Source organism: Gracilinanus agilis, chromosome 5 (assembly GCF_016433145.1).
Source record: "Gracilinanus agilis isolate LMUSP501 chromosome 5, AgileGrace, whole genome shotgun sequence".
NCBI lineage: Eukaryota > Metazoa > Chordata > Mammalia > Didelphimorphia > Didelphidae > Gracilinanus > Gracilinanus agilis.
The window spans coordinates 152,550,498-152,569,147 of record NC_058134.1 but is presented as its reverse complement, the minus strand read 5'-3'; the positions used below and the strand labels follow the sequence as shown (position 1 = coordinate 152,569,147).

The window sequence follows — 18,650 nt, the reverse complement described above, 5'->3', positions numbered from 1 at the left end:
GCTAATGTCTCTATCACTCTACCTGTTTGATTGACAATCCCACATCCCCCATTCCTGGAAACCTCAATAAAACTCAGTTCACCTGTCGGTCTCTCACCATCAGAGGAGGAGCTGACAGGCTGGATGTGATACTGAAGGGAAAAAAAATAAACATTGGTTGTTTCCAGTTTTAATTACTAATAAAAATGGCTAAAATATTAACTGGTCAGGTATAAAACTGTCCTTGGAGTCATGAAGATAAGTGATGAAATTCAGTTACTTAACCTTTCAGAGCTCCAAGAAACTTATCTAGAAGTGCAGTAATCTTTCCTTTTTTTAAAACCTTTTGGAAGCATCTTAGAATCAATAATATCATTTGTTGGTTCCCAGGTAGAAGAGTGGAAATAACTGTGTAGTGGGGGTATGTGACTTGCCCAGGGTCACACAACTGAAAAATATCTGAGGTCAGATTTGAACCCAAGTCTTCCTATCTCTAAATCTGACTGTCAATCCACTGAGCCACTTAGCTGCCCCCAGTCCAAGACTATTCAATAATAGAACATTTGGTCTGCACTGGTGGAAGGAGTTTCTGTACTGGTAGTTCCCTATACTGATGATATCAAAGATGCAAAACAACAAATTGTAATAGGGGAATGGAGGAGAGTGTGATCTATTTTTTGTCTTATATCATTTATTGCCAGATAGTGCCACAAAAGATGTACATCAGTTATATTCCCACAAACAATATATTCAAGTACTTCTTTTTCAGAAAACTTGCAAATTTTTCTTAAAATTTGCATTTTGTTGGGTATTCAATAACTTAAGGAAGTTTTCGATTGGTTATTAACATTTCATTTCCTCCTTCAAAAACAGCCTATCCTTTGACCATTTTTTCTATTGGAGAAATCTATTTTCTAGATATATTCAGAACAGGAAGGGACCTAAATGATTATCTAGTCTAACCTACACTTGATGAGGAATCCTCTCTACATATACATTTGACAAGTGACCTTCACTTAACGACTTCATTCCAAGACTGGTTATTTCTTCCTTGCACCTCAATTTTGAGGAAAGTGCTTGTGCCAGTCGCGTTCACTCTTCTCTGGGTGCTGGTCCTAATTTTCTGAATCTTCTTTACTTTGCCCTCTTATAGATGTCTTCTCCTCACTCCTGCTTTTCATCTCCCTTTTATGTATTGCCTTCTCATTAGAATGTAAGCTCCTGGGGCCGGGGTTAGGGGGTGGGGAGCGGGAGCTATCTTTCTGCTGTATTCCCAGCATAGTACCATAATAAAAGTCATAAAACATAGTATCATTCACAAATGCTTGTTAACTTGACTCATTGTACATTCTAGTTTTAGATAGTTTTAAGTCAATAGGAAATTTTTCCTTATATGTCTTAAAATGCCATGTAACTTGAGGTGCTTTTTAATTGCTCTTCTGAAGATGGACATAGTGCTTTCATCAGAAACTGTCTACGTCTCACAGTATTAAGATCCTGACATTTTTCAGCTACCAGTCAATGTAATGTTTTAAAAAGGTGAGGAGGATCTTTACCTAACAACTCTTCAAAACTTAAAGACAACTAACATTGAAGAATATTTTCTCTTCATTAAATTCTCATTTTGCCACATGATTTTGTATCCCTTCATCATCTTGGTCACACTCTTCCAACTTTATAGTGGCCTTATAGATGTTATATTTTTAGTAGATACATTTACCATGAAGATTACTTTCTATTGCATTTCTTTTCATTTTGGCAATTGCTTCTTTATTGTCCAAAAACAAAAATTTGTATTAAATGATCACATCTGTCAACTGTGGCCTTACCTGGGTGGAATACATTGGGACTATAACTTCCTTTACTCTGGTCACCCTGTTGCTCCTGAAATACTATAGCCCAAGATCCTATTGCTTTTTCTGGCTTTCGTGTTGCACTTGCCTCGTTTTATTTGCAAGTCTCAAAAGCTATTTTTACATTGTATTCCCCATTCTAGACTTGTGCAGTTGTTTTATTGAAGCCAAATCTAGAATTTTACATTTTTCCCTTTTGTAGAGTTAAGTTTTAAATGTAATGTTGGTCTTCATTGGAAATGTAAGTGAACCTTATGTTCTAAGTTACTTTTGCCCAGCCACTGGACTTCAGTGACTGGCTAAGAGAGTGAGGTTGATGACTTTGCACAGCTCTGCCTCAAATCACCCTCGTGATGTCATTGGTCCTCTTCAAAGTAAATGACAAAACAACAGGTAAATCTAGAACTGTTCTTTCTTAACTTCCATTGATTTCCATTGACTTTATTCTCTCATAGCTTCAAAGTAGTGGTTTTCGCTGTCAATCATTTCTTATTACTTTCCTGGATTGTACTACATTTTCATCTATAATCTTAAGTGGGTTGTGTGGCTCTTAGGTTCTTTCCAGCTCTAAATGTGTGATCATATGGCCTTTTGGCCATCTCTTCCTATTTCTTTCACCCTCATTCTCTCTTGTTGACTTCCAGTGGGGAAGTAAGAGCCTTTTGACCTAAATATGATTTAGATTCATCTTGGGAAGCTCTAGACTACTTCTTATGTGAAAGCCAAAGTCATTTCCTTACATCTGTTTCCCAAACTATTTCGTCAGCACTCTGGCATTCATCTGAATGTGAGTAGGAGATTTACAAAGAATTTTTATACTAACAATATTTTCCTCTTAAATATAAAATCACGTGTTAAAAAACACTTCTCATAAACATTTTTCATTATGAAAATGGGTATACGTTATTTAATATTCCTTTAAAATTTCCTTATTCTCTGTTTATTGTTGGGGTATCTCCTAAACTAGTAGTGCAGGTTTTATCAACATGTTTCAAATGTGGTATGGACACATTGGTTTGAGGAATGCTGCCTTACATTATGTTTATTCTTTTCTTATGTAGTAATATTTTTTTTAGCTCTTATTAGAATGTTCTTATGCTATACCACTTATTCTAGGTGTCTGCTTATTTCCAGATGTGAAATATTTAGCCCTACACCCTTTAACAGAATATGAAAGCTTTTTAGTCTGGATTTATATTTTCATTTCCTAGAGTTTTATTATTATTAAAAAACCAAAGTCCTATCATAATTCATGTTTTATTCAATTATAGCTAAAAAATTTTGTAAAACCAAAGCATTTGCAGATCAGGGTAACATTTATGACATTGCTACCTAATTCACAGGGTTGTAAGGAAATGCTTTTCAGTTAACCGAGTACTATAAGAAAATGAACTATTTTGAGGCCAACAAAATGTCTGATGCTCTTAAAATGGAAAATGGTTTACCACTTAGTGCTGTCTAGACCATTAATTTTTTTAGTGGTAAAATTAGATGGTCATTTGTGACTAGAAATATATTCTAAATTATCTAAATTTTACTTAGCTTAAAGAAAATCTTCATATGACATCATTTTTTATTATTTTTCTAAAAAGTGAGAGGCCTTTTTGCTTCTTCCTTAGTTTTTACATCACCTTCATTTCCAATTATATTACTGCTCTACCCAGTGAATCATCCTTTGTAACAAAGAATAAAAAAGAATGCCTAGCAGCAAAACTTATCTCATTTCAGCTGAATTTGACACCATATGTAATATTCTAGATTCATAAGAGGGAGGGAAATGTGTTTTCTCATTTCTTTTTGCAGGCCAAGCTTGATTCATTATGATTATAGGATTTTGTTTTTTGTTTTTGCTCTGTCAATTTACAATTGTATTTGTTGTATATGTTGTTTTCCTGGTTCTATGAATTTGACTTTGTATATGTCTTCCTATAGTTTTTTTTTCTCACAACTGATACTAGTATTTGTTCCAAGGCAGAAGAACAATAAAATGTAAGAGATTAGGGTTAGTGACTTGCCCAGAGTCACACAGTTAGGCAGTGTCTGAGGCCAGATTTGAATCCAGGATTTCCCATCTCTAGTCCTGGCTCTATATGCACTTAGCCACCTACCTGTCCCTTCCTGTATTTTTCTGAATTTTTCACATTCTTCTTTTGTTGCCGTGCAGTAATAACTGGCAGTGTTCATTTCCCATAAGCTTTTTAGCTGTCCCAAGTGACATTTATTTTGTTTCTAATTCTTTGACATCGCAAAAGGTGCTGTGAATATTTTGATGCTTATTGAACTTTTCTTTCTATTTTTGATGCCTTTGGATTATGTAAAAAGATACCAATAACAAAAGTTTTATTGGTGCCTCTTGTTTCTACAAAATCACAGTCATTTCTGGATAGACCCCCCACTCTCCCATTCCTCAGCCCAGATTTTCCTCATAACAAGGCAAAGCCAAAGGTATATACCACATCACCTGTGGTTGACCACACATTCAACATTTCACACTCATAGGACCCCACATCCTCAGTGAAAGGAAGAAAGTTTATTTCCTCAGGAGAGAGATTTATGAACCAAAAGAATTACCTTAGGGAAAATGCAGCAAGTTTCCAGAGAAAGCTCACACCATTTTTTCTTCTCTTTTGTATTCATCTAAAAGATGTGGGAGAATAAAGTAGTAGGATGAAAATAAACTGACATTTTATTCATGAAATGTTCTCATTAGAGTAGTTTAAAGAAAAATGACTGCTTATGCCATTGTGAAAGTCAATGATATTTTCAGTTGTCTCCTTTAGTTTCCACTACAAAATTCTTTGTTTTTAGAGGGAAAACATCTTTATGTTGAAATACTTAAAATTATATATAGTACTATGTTAGACTACTTAAACATTTTTATTATTTTTTTTAGTTCTTCCTGCAACTTCAACAGGCTGCATTGGAAGTCCTTGCAGAGAGTAAGGCTCTCAGTAAATTGCAGCTAGGGCAGTTAGCCTCTATGGAGAGCTCAGTCTTTGACGACATGATTAATCTCCTGGAGCGTTTGAAACTTGACATGTTGACTCGTCAAGTAGATCATGTCTTCAGAGACATCAAAGATGCAGCAAAATTATATACAAAGGAAAGGTGAGTTTTTCGTATTCTTTTTTTACAAGTATCCTTAGTCTAAATCAACCAGAATTGTTTTTTTGTGATAGTTTGTTTAGAGTCAGCATCCAGAATCACTGGAGAATGAGCTGTCCTGGATAATGAGGGGTAATAGCTCTTTATATTCTAATTAAATTTATTTTAAATTTTCCAAATCAGTCTTTCTAAATTGCATTTTATATTTCTTTTTTACTATTTTTTTTTTTTACTATTCCTTTTCTTAGTGATTCAGTCATGATCAGTTATTGTATTGTTTTTATGGGCAGATAGGAGTTGAATGAATTATGTGTCTGTGTTATCTCCCAACTGCTCCTGCAGTTAGTATGACATAGAGATCTGTCCTGAGCTTGTAAATGCAGACAGCCCTCCTTCAGAATTGTTAGCTTCTCTTGTGGTTCTTTGCTCTTTTCTCTGTTGTCACAGTGTCTTTCTGTCCCTATGATTTCTTCCAAGTCCTGCTACCTTGACTGGCCATTTCTATCTTCCCTTTATCAGAAGCTTTTCTTCCTTTTCCATATTTTGTTGTTTCTTTCACCCTTATTTTTTCTAAAGAGGAGGATCATTTATAGACATCAAGTCACACCTAGGGTTTCTTTTATTCTTTTTTAGTGGCCTGGCTAATCACAGCCTTTTTTTTTCTTTGTAAACCTTACCTTCTGTCTTAGAATCAATATGGTTCCAAGGCAGAAAAGTGGTAAGGGATAGGCAATTGGGGTTAAGTGACTTGCCTGGGGTCACACGGCTACCAATTGTCTGAGGCCAGATTTGAACCCAGGACTTCCTGACTCATGGTCTGGTACTCTATTTACTAAGCCATTAGCTGCCCCAATGTCTTCTTTATGTCTTCGGTCCACTCTCAACCGTTTTTGTTGCTGCTGAAGTTTTCTTCTCTACTTTAATGCTCTTTTCTCCCATCTCTTTCTGGGTTTTTAGCTCGGTTAAGGATACATGAGGGTGCCAGGCAGCTAGCCTCAGAGTAACTGAGATTTTATTATACTTGAACTCTAAATATTAGACTGTGAACCTTAAAAAGATTCCTTAAATATGAAAATGTCACTACTACTGTTTCATTTTGGGAATCAGTACAAAACTGAACATTTCCTTTAAATATTGGTTTAACCCAGTAGTTGTTTCAGAAATCTTCAGGTGTTTTCTTTAGGATTTGTACTATTTTAATATTATTCAGCTGATTTAAAGTAATGCCTCAAGTTGGAGTAAGCTTTGAAATTTGTTTTAGCTTCTAAAAAGACAAAATGTACAATAATCACTTTAGCAATACAGATTTTTCATCAGTGGCCTGTGGTTTGGATTCTTTCAGGTGGTTGTCCTTGCCTTCTCAATCAGAACAAGCAGTAATGTCCCTGTCGAGTTCAGCTTGTCCATTGCTGCTTTCTTTAAGAGATCACCTGCTTCAACTGGAACAGCAGCTTTGTTTTTCCTTATTTAAAATTTTCTGGCAAATGCTTGTAGAAAAGCTGGATATATACATCTATCAGGAAGTAAGTAGATCACCTAGTTGGCCTTGGGTTATCTATACCTATGAAAGTATCTCTTACAGGGGGATAAATTGTTGTTTACACAGATAATTCTTGCAAATTACTTCAATGAAGGAGGAGCAGCTCAGCTTCAGTTTGACATGACTCGGAATCTTTTCCCTTTGTTTTCCCACTATTGCAAGAGACCAGAAAACTATTTCAAGCAGTAAGTAACTTGCAGATTTATTGTATTTCTATAACAAGTTAGTTGGTTTAATTTAATTCCTTTTTTAAAAAAACTGAAGCTTGATAAGTGGTAGATTTTATGGATGATGGAAAAAGATAGGAATATCAATTAAATTTAATAAGAATGTATCATTGTTGATGACAATAATATAACACATTTAAGCAGTCCTTTAAGTTTTTCAAAATCAGATTCCCCCCCAGCTATTCTTTAGATACTTACTCTGTAATAGACATATACTCAATACTGTGGGAGACATGATACTGTTAAATTATAAAACTAATAGCTCCTATATTGCAGTGATTTTTAAAGTGCACTACCCATAAACAACATGGAAAGGAAACTCAGTTTTGTGAGTGCATATAAATGTAGAATTAAGATGGCAAAATCTAGACCGTTTCATATCGAAGATAAGGCCATACCTGAAGTTCACTCATCATTACTTAAACCTGATAGGAATCTTATTACGATATCATTGTGTACTGAGGTCTAGACCATCCTGAATACAGGAAAACTTCTTCCCACCAACATAGTTTAAAAACTTTTTTTTAACAACTTAGATCCTTAGAGTTGCCTGGGACCCCGCAGAGTTAAAAGCCTTGCTCAGGATGACCCAATCAGGTCTCCGGAGCATAGGTTTGGTTCACCTTCCCAACTTTTTGGAACTGCCACACTGTCTCTTGTATGAAGTGAAATTCATGCAAATGCTTTCAGATTGGCTTAAAAGTTGAATATCTTTTAAAAATCAAATCTTATGTCCAGTGACAGGCTTTTTTTTAATACAAAGGATTGTTAGTATAATAAAAGATAACTAGTAAATCCTGCTCTACCTACTTTCATCTGAGTCTTTTTTTCCTCTCTGCTGCTCAATTTTTCTCCTTCCTTATAACATAAATCTACCTTTATATATCTATGAGGTCTTGATTATACCAGGTAGGCTACTGGTAGAGCCTCATTATACCCAAAAGAGATTACTGAGAACAAGTCTTGAAATCTATACAGCAAAAATAGATGAGCTATTGAAAATAAAGACATACAAAACTCCATTGTGAAGATTAGAAATATTTTTATGTAGTTTTTAAGGGGGCTAAAACCTACAGCAATTCATATAAAAGGATCATTGGGCTACTAGGGAATGCTTAAAAAGTGAAATTTATATGTAACAATATAAAGACTTTCTTTGTTTGCTTCTCCTTCTCTTGAAAATAGTATTAAAGAAGCCTGTATCGTCTTGAATTTAAATGTTGGATCTGCCCTACTTTTGAAGGATGTACTACAGTCAGCGCCAGAAGAACTTACTGCCACAGCAGCATTAAATGAACTTGGGATTTATAAACTAGCTCAGCAAGATGTTGAGATTCTACTTAATTTAAGAACGAACTGGCCTAACACAGGAAAATAATGCAAGTCCTTTTTCAAAAGGCTTTTGATTCTGATTTTTAAAAAAGTTGAATAAAGAAGTCAAAAATTGTTTAATGAAGTTTTGTCTTCAGTAATTCATCTCTTGCAACACTATAGTAAAATGTTGTCATTTTTCCCCCTACATCAGGTTTAATATTTAGCTCAGTTACTAAAAAAGTGACTGCTGTGTTTGTTGAATATAAATACCTCATTTGTTTCATGTTCTTGTTACCTTTCTAAATACCTGTTTAAACTTTTTTTTTTAATCTAACTGGCTTTCTTCTGAAATTAAATGCAAGATACAATATTTTGACCAGCTGATTTTAATTCTCCTGATAAAATGTGGGGTTAGTCATTCCTTGCCAGAAATATCTCTACTCAGTTTTTTTTTTTTTTTATATTTTGGAGATCATCTTAGAATCCATCAAACAATTCTCAGTACAGCAAAGAAGAGCTAGCTCACTAGCTAAAGGCAACTTGTATAGTCTGAGCCCTAAGAGAGAGACTTTCTTTACATTGAATAAAAGTGAAACCTAATAGGTAAAAGCCCTGTGCTGTGAGAAGTTTGTGCATAGAGAGAAATTCTGCTCTGATCTGATTCAATACCCAGTAATCTCTCAAAGACGATAGATGAGACTTCTGGGCATGAGATGAAAGGTTGGCAAAGGGTTATTGCCAACAGGAAATTGGAAGTTCAGTTCAAAGTGGTTAGGGGAGGGTAAAAATATACAGCCTCTAGATCCCACCCCAGCCATTTGCCTCAGCCACTATCACCTCCTTTTCATTTATTACAGTGTCATTTTTACCCTGTTGGGATTGATGGCCAAAACCATCTAGTGCTAGGTCTCAGGGAGATTATATCTCACCAAAAGTCCTAGGAGACAGACCAGCGTCATATTATGCGGCACAATTTGGGCAGGGTTTATTACCTAGCTCCGGTTATATCACTTGAAATTTGGCATGCCATGCTATGGTGACAGAATAGCCGTTTTGTCCAGGCTGCACATCTTGACATGTGTGGAAGTGGAAACTTTGCTACACCTGAGCTAAATTCCCAGCATCCTTTTAAGTATGTCCTCATTTGACTTACAGGGGCTTGGGAGATAAATTTGGCGGAGACCCACAGCCGCAGAGCTCTTCTTTTAGGAGCTTGAGCTTTGCTTTGGTTAAGGCGTGGCAGGTGTGGGTCTCTGGCTCTATGCTCTGCTCACTTAACTGAAGGAATCCTTTTCCCTCTTTTTTACTATCTCTATTTTGCTATAATAAAGCCTAAGAAGCTACTAACAGCCTCATAATTTAAATTGTAATTATTACACATGCATGCATTTACTAGACTGTAGATATGATGATAAAGACTTGGTAGGGAAATCTTTAGATTTCAACTTTGTAACCCTAGCACCAGGCATACTATGCATACCAGATTCTAAAATAAGATCTCTTCTTAAAAATGATAAAAAAAAAAAAAAAAATCATTGGTCAGCTAGGTGGCTCAGTGGATAAAGAGCCAGACCTAGAGATGGGAAGTCTTGGATTCAAATGTGATCCTAGGCAAGTCAATTATCCCCTTTTGCTTAGCCCTACTGTTCTTCTGCCTTGGAATCAATACAGGAAAAATGGGTTGAAAAAGGCGGGGAGGGGTGCAGCTAGTGGATTGAGAGCCAGCCTAGAGACAGGAAGTCAGTACACAGTATTGGTTCCAAGACCAAAGGTAAAGGTTTAAAAAAAGAAGAAAGAAAATATCCTATGGAAACAGAGGACTTTATAGAATAGATGGCTATTTGACCAGCTGATTTTAATTCTCCTGATAAAATGTGGGGTTAGTCATTCCTTGCCAGAAATATCTCTACTCAGTTTTTTTTTTTTATATTTTGGAGATCATCTTAGAATCCACCAAACAATTCTCAGTACAGCAAAGAAGAGCTAGCTCACTAGCTAAAGGCTAGTGAGGGCATGGCTATATCAATGTAAATGCATACATTATCTGTAGATTTTTAGGCATTGTTTAGCCTCCAAATGCTGCCGCAGGATCTGCTGTGTGTCAAGAACAGGGAGTACAAATGAGTGGTAGGGCAATAAAGCACATGTTTCCCCAGTAGAATTAGGTTAGTTAACAGAGAAGAGTATTTCTATCTGTCATCTTCCCTACTACCTGAGGTTGAGATTAAAGGCAAAAACTGATGCAGAAATAAGAGGCTTTCCATTACATTTTAACAATTTTAGTAATTTAATTAACATACTTAGCTTATTTATTACATTTTAGGAAAAACACTTCAGTCTTTAGAGAGAAATGCATTTAGTATCTAAAGTGTATAAACATAAACTGTAGGAACCACTTATATTGTTCCGGATCCAGGGTATTAGAATTCTGCCCATATCTTGTGGGTCCTCCTATTCCTAAAGGGAACAAAAATAAAAATTTTATTTAATCACACTTGATTATAATTCTGAGAGTGACTGAGAATAGAAAAAAAGGCTAAATAAAATATACAAAGTAGTCATTTCTTGTACTAAAGGGAGAGTGCAGGCTGGACAATCCAAACCATGGAAAATCCAAATTGCAAACTGTCAAATTGGGGTGCCTATTTATACTCATGTGAATATGAAAGTTTGATTTTAAAATTCTTCATGCTTATAATAAAAGGGTGAAACCACATTTTTAAGGCCAAATTTAGGAAGAGCTGGAAAGTTGTCCAGCTTCCACACTCATTTCCCTTAATCAATTTCTTTGCACTCTGCCAGCAGAAGGCGAGTTTATGTTGTGCCTGAAGCAGATCAAGACAAACAAGAATTATTCTTTAAAGCTTGCCCTTCATGTGCTTGACCTTTTTGTTGAGAATTAGGATTGAGGTGGGGAATTAATAGTTTGCTTTTCCTGGAAGCTGAATCTGAAGAGAGGGAGAATCTCAAATGCCCTTTCAGTTCTTGCTTGGCTAAAAGCTGTGTTGTGATCTGGATTACAAAATTCTCTGGATTACTAAAGTCACAACCCCCATTGCCTACCCTTACCACTCTTCCTCCTATAAGTCAATACACAGAAGTTAAGGGTTTAAAAAAAAAGTCAATGGAAGGGGCAGCTGAGTAGCTCAGTGGATTAAAAGACAGGCCAAGAGATGAGAGATCCTAGGCTCAAATATGGCCTTAGCCACTTCTGAGCTGTAGGACCCTGAGCAAGTCACTTAATCCAATTGCCTAGTCATTACCTCTGTCTGCCTAGGAACCAATACTTGACTCTAAGACAGAAGGTAAAGGTTTAAAAAAAAAAAAAAGAGTAAATGGAGATGTTAATCCTCACTTGGCAGCCTGATGGCACAGTGGAAAGAATGCCAAGGTCTGGAGTTAGGAAGACTCATCTTCCTAAGTTCAAATCTGGTCTCAGACATTTGCTAGCTCTGTGACCCTAAGCATGGTGCTTCACCCTGTTTGCTTCAGTTTCCTCAGCTGTAAAACAAGCTGGAGTAGCAAATGGTAAACAACTTTAGTATCTTTGCCAAGAAAACCCCAAATGGGTTCCTGAAGAGTTGGATGGAACTGAACAGAAAATGAGAAGTCGTCCACCAAAGTCCTACTTGTGTCTCATCATTATCAGGAGATGACCAAGCTTTGGTATCAGATGGATCAAAAATCCAGGTGGTTCCCACAAGGTGGGCAGGCATGGCTCCATGACAGGTTGCCATTTTATGAATCTTCTGACAAATCTGATAAAAGAGAATCTGTAGTTCATTGATATAGATAGATGCTCTGATTTACAGAAGAGGAGGCTTGGGATCAAGGAATGTCTAAGTCCATCTAGTATGTCTAGCATCTTTGATTAGCCATATCCGTGTCTCAGTAAATACTTAGGAACACAGACTGACCACAGGAACACACGAGGAGGTACACATTGCCAGCCATAACATGAACATGATGCTCACCTGGATCACAAATAATAACTCATATTTAGATAGTGTTTACTGTGGGCCAGACACTGGCATATAGTAAGTGCTTTCCAATGATCTCATCTGACTCTTAACAACAACCCTGGGAGGTGGGAGGTATTATTAGCCTCATTTTACAGTTGAGGGAACTCGGGTAAACGTTAATTTTCTTATCCAGTATCATACAAGTCACTGAGGCCAGATATGAACTCGGGTTTTCTTGACACCATGCCCAGTGCTCTATCCAATGGGCCAAGGAAGTGCCTCCATAGCTGGCACCCCAAGAGAAGACTCAAATATTCTGTGGCATGCGCTGGATGTTCTTTTCATCTTAAATGGAATGACAACCACACAAGTGGTATATTATTGTTGTTCAGTCATTTTAGGGGAATATCTATACTGCAGTGGTTTGCCATTTCCTTCTCCAGTTCATTTTACAGATGAAAAAAGTGAGGCATATAGGGTTAAGTGACTTGCCCGAGAGTCTCACAGCTAGCTTCCGAGACTGGATTTGAACCCAAGTCTTCCTAACTGAAGGCATGTACTGTGCCAACTAGCATATATTGTAATATATATTTGGCAACTTCTCTGAAACGTAGTTTGAGAAAATGATTTTTTCATAATTCATTTTTACATAATTTTGGGCTCTGACAGCCTTTAATTAATACTTTTCTTAGTATCAATTGGATTCAAGTAAGTGTCAGCAGTATGCCCAAAGGCCTCTAAAATTGCACATAACCTTTTAATCCAGTAATACCATTACTATGGGAAGGAGGGAGACTTACATTATAATTATTTAATTATTATTATATATAAGTATATGATAATTATATATACATGAATATTAAATCTTGACTAAAATTCTACTGGGGTGCCTCTTTGGGGCATAGAGGTGACCCTGGTTTTCTGAAGAATATGTCTGCAAGGTACAAGTTTTGGTAGGTCACACTAAGATGGAAAGGTTTTGAGTATGTGAGGACCAGCCTAGCTAAATCTGGAAATAAAACTTGTCACCAGCAAATCGGTCACCAGGCAACTGATTTCTCTGGTCACAGCTACTCATCAAACAATCCACTGAGCGGTCGGGATTAAACTGGTAGGAGAAATATACAAAATCATAGAATTATGCTGAAGAAATTATGATTGGTACATCCGTGTTATTTATATATGTAAATACACATGCATACTATGGATTTGATACCAATTTTTTTTTGCTTAATTACTAATATCGTTGTTTGTCCTTCATTTCAAAGATAACATTCACAGGGTGATAACTCGACCATGAATTGGATTTAATGAGGCACAGATGCACCAAGTAGTCAGCCTTAGTCTTTCTGAGAGTCATCACAGTTCTGTGGCTGGACAAGTCAGGACAACTAATAATGGCTCGGGATGCAAATTGCTGCTCAGATCACTTCTGTAGGACTGCCAAGTGGGAAGGGAGTGTAGGGTGGCCTGTCACCCTTGGCTTTACAGCCTACTAAGCATTTCTCCTGCTCAGACCCTGTGGTGTCAACCCTGTCCTCATTATCTCCCAGATGAACTAATGATTTCAGAGAAAAAAAAGATGTCCTTTCCCACAAAAAGTTGGGTGACTTTCTCCAATCAATGCTCATTCTACCTGAAAACCACTTCTTTTCATTTTAAGTTAAATAAACTTACACTTCAAGCTTGAATTTTTCCCTAGTAATAATTTCCTGCGAAGGTAGTTCTTCATCTGGAGCGAGCAGACCAAGGGTACTTAGTGCTATAAATGTGAAAATGAGAAGAGAAATTTGTGAAATGTAAATTATTTCAATGAAAGTGAGTTCTGGAATGATTTCAAACTATATACAGTTAGAATAAAATAAAATCCACAAACCTTCTCTGAACTGAGCGTTAGTGATATGGCCTTGATTTGTAGGGTCCATTATTTCAAACATGGAATTCAAGTTAGAGTCCTCCATGAGATAAGGAAAGTCTACGGAGGTTATTTTCGCAATCTTTATTCGTGCTAACAAATTTAGCAAAAAATCTCTTGGTTTTTCTGTAAGAGAATAGTTGGAGTTTTCATAATACACCATGAAATGTTAAAAACATTAAAAGATAAAGAACATGATCCTAGAATTCTCAACCCTAAAATTTATTATTTAATTTCTAACAAAAGAAAAATTGTGGCTCTATGGAATAACTTATTACCTTAAGTGAAATATCACGTAACTCACACTTTCTGGAATACTACTGAAAGGAGAAGGGAAGTAAGAGCCAAAAAAGATAGGAGAAATGAAGGTTTGTACAGGAGATAAAGCCTGGATTCAGTCTGCCCATTCATACCACTTTTATTTAACTTACCCCTAAACATTAACTTTTTACTTTGCTGGCAAACCTTGAAACATTCTATGAGAAGCAATCTTCAGCAGTCTGGGATTAGATGGTTAAGGTAAAACACATAATTGGTTCTGCACATATGCCTGTCTGACCATTTCAAGAAGGCAAATACTATTGGAAATACCAACAACCCACAAGATGCAATTTGTTCTCTACTTCAGATAGCTTCTACTGATTGCACTTTAAATAAAAATTGGTACTAAAGGAAATTCTGGAGATATAAGAAATAGTACGAGAGCCCAAGGTCATTACACCCTTTTTAAAAGCAGCAAAGTTAATAGAAATTCTCAAAAGAAAATTGAATTTAGATAAAAACAAGGAAACCATTGACAAATTGTGGCTTTAACAAAGTGAAAGGCTAACATAGGAAAAAAATGCTCAAATGCTGAAATATCAGAAAAAGGAACATTAGATTATCAAAGCACAAGTAAATGGATTATGAACACCGAATTAAGAGAGAAAAAAATTAACTACCATTAAATGAAAATAAGAAACTAAGTATATGTTAGAGTATATATTATTTTTAAAATCTCAAGAAGGATGATTTATTGCAGTTTTTTATAGAAGCAAATAAAAAAGAAGGGGGCAATCCAAGCAGTTGGGGCATCGTTGGACAAATGATGGTTTATGAATTGTGCCACTGGAAACTGTGAAAAAGATAGCTTCAGTAAAACCTAGGAAGGCTAGGATGAATGAATACAAAAAGAGCAGAATAAGGAGAACAATGTCTATAATAACAACACTGGAAAGCCTTTTGATCAATACAATATCCAACCACGGTGGTTCCTGAGAACCAACAAGGAAGCCAGTTCTACCCAGCTTCTTGAAAGGTTGGTGGGCTCAGGGGAGAGAATAAGACAATTTTTGTACACAGCCACTGTGGTTATTTGTTTTGCTGGACTATTCATGTTTGTTGCAAGGATTTTGTTTTTCTTTTTTCCAAAAGTAAGGGCAAGGGAGGGAGAGAAAAATGATTTTTTTGATCATTTAAGCAAAATTAATTTAAAAAAGAGAAGTGCTGACCTCTTGCAGGATGGCTAGCTGCTTGAATGGGAGGTGAGACGCCCAGTCCCCACACACTTACTCCTACAAAACCCTACAGCAGTTCCTACCAGACCAAACAATGATCAAGACATCTCTGGAGAAACTACAGAGAACTTCTTCCCATATTTGCATAAAAAGTCACCCAGAAACCCCCAGAGAACCAGAAAGGAAACCTCCTCCAGCAAAGAAAGAGCCACTGCTATCAAAGATAAGACACACAATGCTGCCTCTGACTGGAAGGCTATATTTCTGGAGGCAGCAAGAATAGAGAAATCTGCAGGCTAGTGAGAAAGCCTCAGGTTGGGAATTCTGGAAGGTGATGAGGAACAGGAGATTCATACCCAGATCTTTTTCAGAATGACCGTGGTCTAACCATGTTTCCCCTATTTTAACCTAGAGAAATTGACTTTTTGTACTTAAATGCATGACTTCACACTTGTCCCTCACGAAAATTTTTAATACATTCAGCCTATTTATCTAGCTAGTCAAGATCCTTTTGCTAGATTGGAGCATGTTTGTGAAAGGCTTTAAATGATAAATGATCAAAAATAAGAGATTGTAGAAGTGATAGAGAGCCCCTTATCTCTGGAGGGAGTGACGAGGTCAGCCTCTTCTTTAGGAATATCACACTTGGGCAGCTGTGTGGAAGATGAACTAGAAAGGACAGAGACTCGAAGCCAGAAGACCAATTACTCAATTCCCATAGCTGAGCCAAGAGAAGATGTGGGCCAGAACTAGAGTAGTAGTAATCATGCTGAAGGAAATAAGGGGATGAATTAAAGGGATACTGGGGAGGTTCAATCATCAATGGAAGGCAACTGACCCAATATGTGGGGTGACTAGAAGGCTAGTGGTACCCTTGATGGAAACAGGCAAATTTGTAAGAGGATTGAGGAAGGGAAGGAAAGGATTTTTTTAAAAAGCAGAGAGGGAGCAGCTGGGTAGCTCAGTGTATTGAGAGACGGGAGGTCCTAGGTTCAAATATGACCTCAGACACTCCCCAGCTGTGTGACCCTGGGCAAGTCACTTGACCCCCATTGCCTACCCTTACCACTCTTCTACCTTGGAGCCAATACACAGTTATTAAACAGGAAGCTGGAAGTCAGTTCCTGCCTGCCTGGAGTCTGCAATCCTGTTGGGGAGTGAAGTTAGTTGCCACTCAAGGTCACGGGGTCGATAGGAAGTAAAGCCAAGACTAATCCCAGGTCTCCTGGCTCCCCCTCACTGGCCCACATGGACCCTACCCTGCTGCTGTGTGGAAGAAGAGACCAAAAGTGCGGCATGTTTTGGAGCGAGCCGCACAGGGAGGGGAGGGACCGGGTATCTGCACCGGAATGGAAGTAGAAAATTGCTAGGGGGAAGGTAGGGATCTTTGCTCTGGCTAGCACGTCAAGGAAAGCCAGTGGGAAGGAGGAACCCTTACCAGGTTGATTAACGAGGAGTTGAATAGTGAAGAAGTTCAGGAGCTCCATGATATGATGCTTTTTCAGATAAAGCCTGGCCTTCTCCTCTGGGGAGACGGAAAAATCCATTCTCCATCCGGAAGGAGCTGCAACTAACTGTTGCTAAGAGACCCTCAGCAGCCTGACTCTGTGAGCTCACTCTGCAGGCCACGTACCCTTCCCCAAGCCACGCCCAGACCCTGCTTATTAAGTCAGAGGAAGAGGATGACGAATGCTCGGGCAGCCAGCCCCGCCCAGGGACTGAGCACCCGAGTGCCGCAGGGTTTTGTTCCTCCCTTCTCACTTGGAATTTTCACTGGGGTCCTAAAGTCCTGCTGCAGCTTCGGGGTGACCCTGCTTACAACTGGGAACTTCCCATAAGCAAAACTTCAAGTATTCCTTGCCTAATATGTGAAACAGCCTTGTCGCCCGGCAGCGTGGCGAGGACTGCTTTATTGATTAATTTTCCCTGATGCTCCCAGGAAGCTCTGCAGGCTCCGATCCACAGGAGCTTACAGTTCCTGAAGTCAGAAAATGCTACAATTCTAGCCAGAACTGGAACCTTATTTTATACATGTCAAGCTGCGTGCCCAAGGCTACACGCCTCCTAAGGAACAGAGCTTTGATTAAACCCATCTTTTACTTCTATTCATTTATTTACTCCCCCCCCCCCCTTCTTTCTTTTTAATCTTGGCCGATTACCGGTCAGGCACAAGAAACCATCATTCCTGGCATCTCCCCTTAAGATCCATTCAGACTTAGTTGTTTTGTTGAGTTGGTCTTCAGTCTGATTCTTCCTGACCCCGTTTGGGGTTCTCCTGGCAAAGATACTGAAAGTAGTTTACCATTTCCTTCTCCAGCTCACTTTAAAACAGATGAGGAAATTGAGGCAAACAGGGTTAAATTTTACTTGCCCAAGGTAAGTACCTGAGGCCAGCTTTGAATTCCCATGAGGAGTCTTCCTGCCAACTAATCCAAATAAAATCACCAGCCCAAGCTTTTCACAAGCACTTAGAGGACAACATGAGGCTGATGGAAATTAGTCGGAGCTGGATTCCCCCAACCCTAAAAAGTTCGGAGTTCTCAGTAAAGAAACGGGATTCTTTGTTTCAGAAGGACGGTCACAGAGAGCTTTGACCCATCAGCTAGGTACCTAGTGGCTGTTCCTGAGGGATCATTTCAGACCAGAAAAGGTATGTGATGTATTCTAGGAAACCGCCCTGGCTCTTCAGGATTGAGAGGAGATCTAGGTCTGGGGAAGAGGAATAACTTGAACTCAGGAATAAAACACAGGCCCAGGTCAACTTTCGTTTTCATCTCTGCCTCCCTTGAGTCAGCTGAGACAACTTCAAGGTCCATAAATCTTTAGAGGTAATGTTTTATGGAGAAAAAGCACTTGCCTGGGATTCTGGACAACCTGGGTTCTAGGTGCTGCCACCAATTAACTGTATGACCTTCATCAAGTCCCAAGCAACACCTCTCTGTTTTGTGTTTTAGTCTATAAAACAAGAGGGGAGGGGGCTCATGACGATTAAGGCAGATCCAACTTTAAAACTATGAAATGGAGACCAAGTCAAGTCCTGGGGTAGAAAGTGGAAGAAGAAGATGGTTATCTTAACCCTAAAGCAAAGGGACCTGCTCTCTCTAGGTCACCTTTCCCCCATCTCACTTTCTACATATACACATTTAGCAATGGCTTCAAATTTTTTTTAATTTTTAAATTTATTCGTGACATTACCATTCCTAGGTAGCCCCCTCCCCTCCCCTAGAGAAGGTAGCATTTGGTTAAAAAAGATATAAGT

At 37.9% G+C, this 18,650-nt stretch overlaps 2 protein-coding genes across 3 annotated transcripts in view; one reads left to right on the top strand and one right to left on the bottom strand.

Annotated features, from left to right (window-relative positions):
• The window catches only part of RINT1 (RAD50 interactor 1), a 30,297-nt gene extending 22,141 nt beyond the window's left edge, over window positions 1–8,156 (top strand). Inside the window, exons 11-14 of the mRNA XM_044677400.1 lie at window positions 4,726–4,940; window positions 6,280–6,460; window positions 6,544–6,662; window positions 7,890–8,156. Of these exons, the coding sequence (XP_044533335.1) occupies window positions 4,726–4,940; window positions 6,280–6,460; window positions 6,544–6,662; window positions 7,890–8,082 (708 nt within the window). The 3' untranslated portion in view covers window positions 8,083–8,156. The remainder of the gene's footprint in view (window positions 1–4,725; window positions 4,941–6,279; window positions 6,461–6,543; window positions 6,663–7,889) is intronic.
• Window positions 6,405–16,971, bottom strand: EFCAB10 (EF-hand calcium binding domain 10). Of its 2 annotated transcripts, none has more exons than XM_044677402.1 (4): window positions 16,830–16,971; window positions 13,857–14,021; window positions 13,658–13,742; window positions 6,405–6,450 (listed from the first exon to the last, which is right to left on the bottom strand). In XM_044677402.1, exons 1-4 carry the CDS (start codon window positions 16,936–16,938, stop codon window positions 6,405–6,407), a joined length of 405 nt encoding a protein of 134 aa, XP_044533337.1. In that variant the 5' UTR covers window positions 16,939–16,971. The 2 variants fall into 2 exon arrangements, with proteins under 2 accessions (XP_044533337.1, XP_044533336.1); XM_044677401.1 differs by lacking the exon at window positions 6,405–6,450 and adding an exon at window positions 10,395–10,475.
• Window positions 16,972–18,650: the final 1,679 nt, after the last annotated feature.

What these genes read in the sequence shown, in the direction of transcription:
- EFCAB10 (XM_044677402.1), bottom strand. Translation starts at nt 16,938, where the DNA reads ATGGATTTTTCCGTCTCCCCAGAGGAGAAGGCCAGGCTTTATCTGAAA. An exon ending in ACTCCTCGTTAATCAACCTG is followed by an intron (nt 14,022 to 16,829) that starts GTAAGGGTTCCT and finishes ATTCTCTTACAG; the next exon opens with AAAAACCAAGAGATTTTTTG. An exon ending in TAACGCTCAGTTCAGAGAAG is followed by an intron (nt 13,743 to 13,856) that starts GTTTGTGGATTT and finishes TCACATTTATAG; the next exon opens with CACTAAGTACCCTTGGTCTG.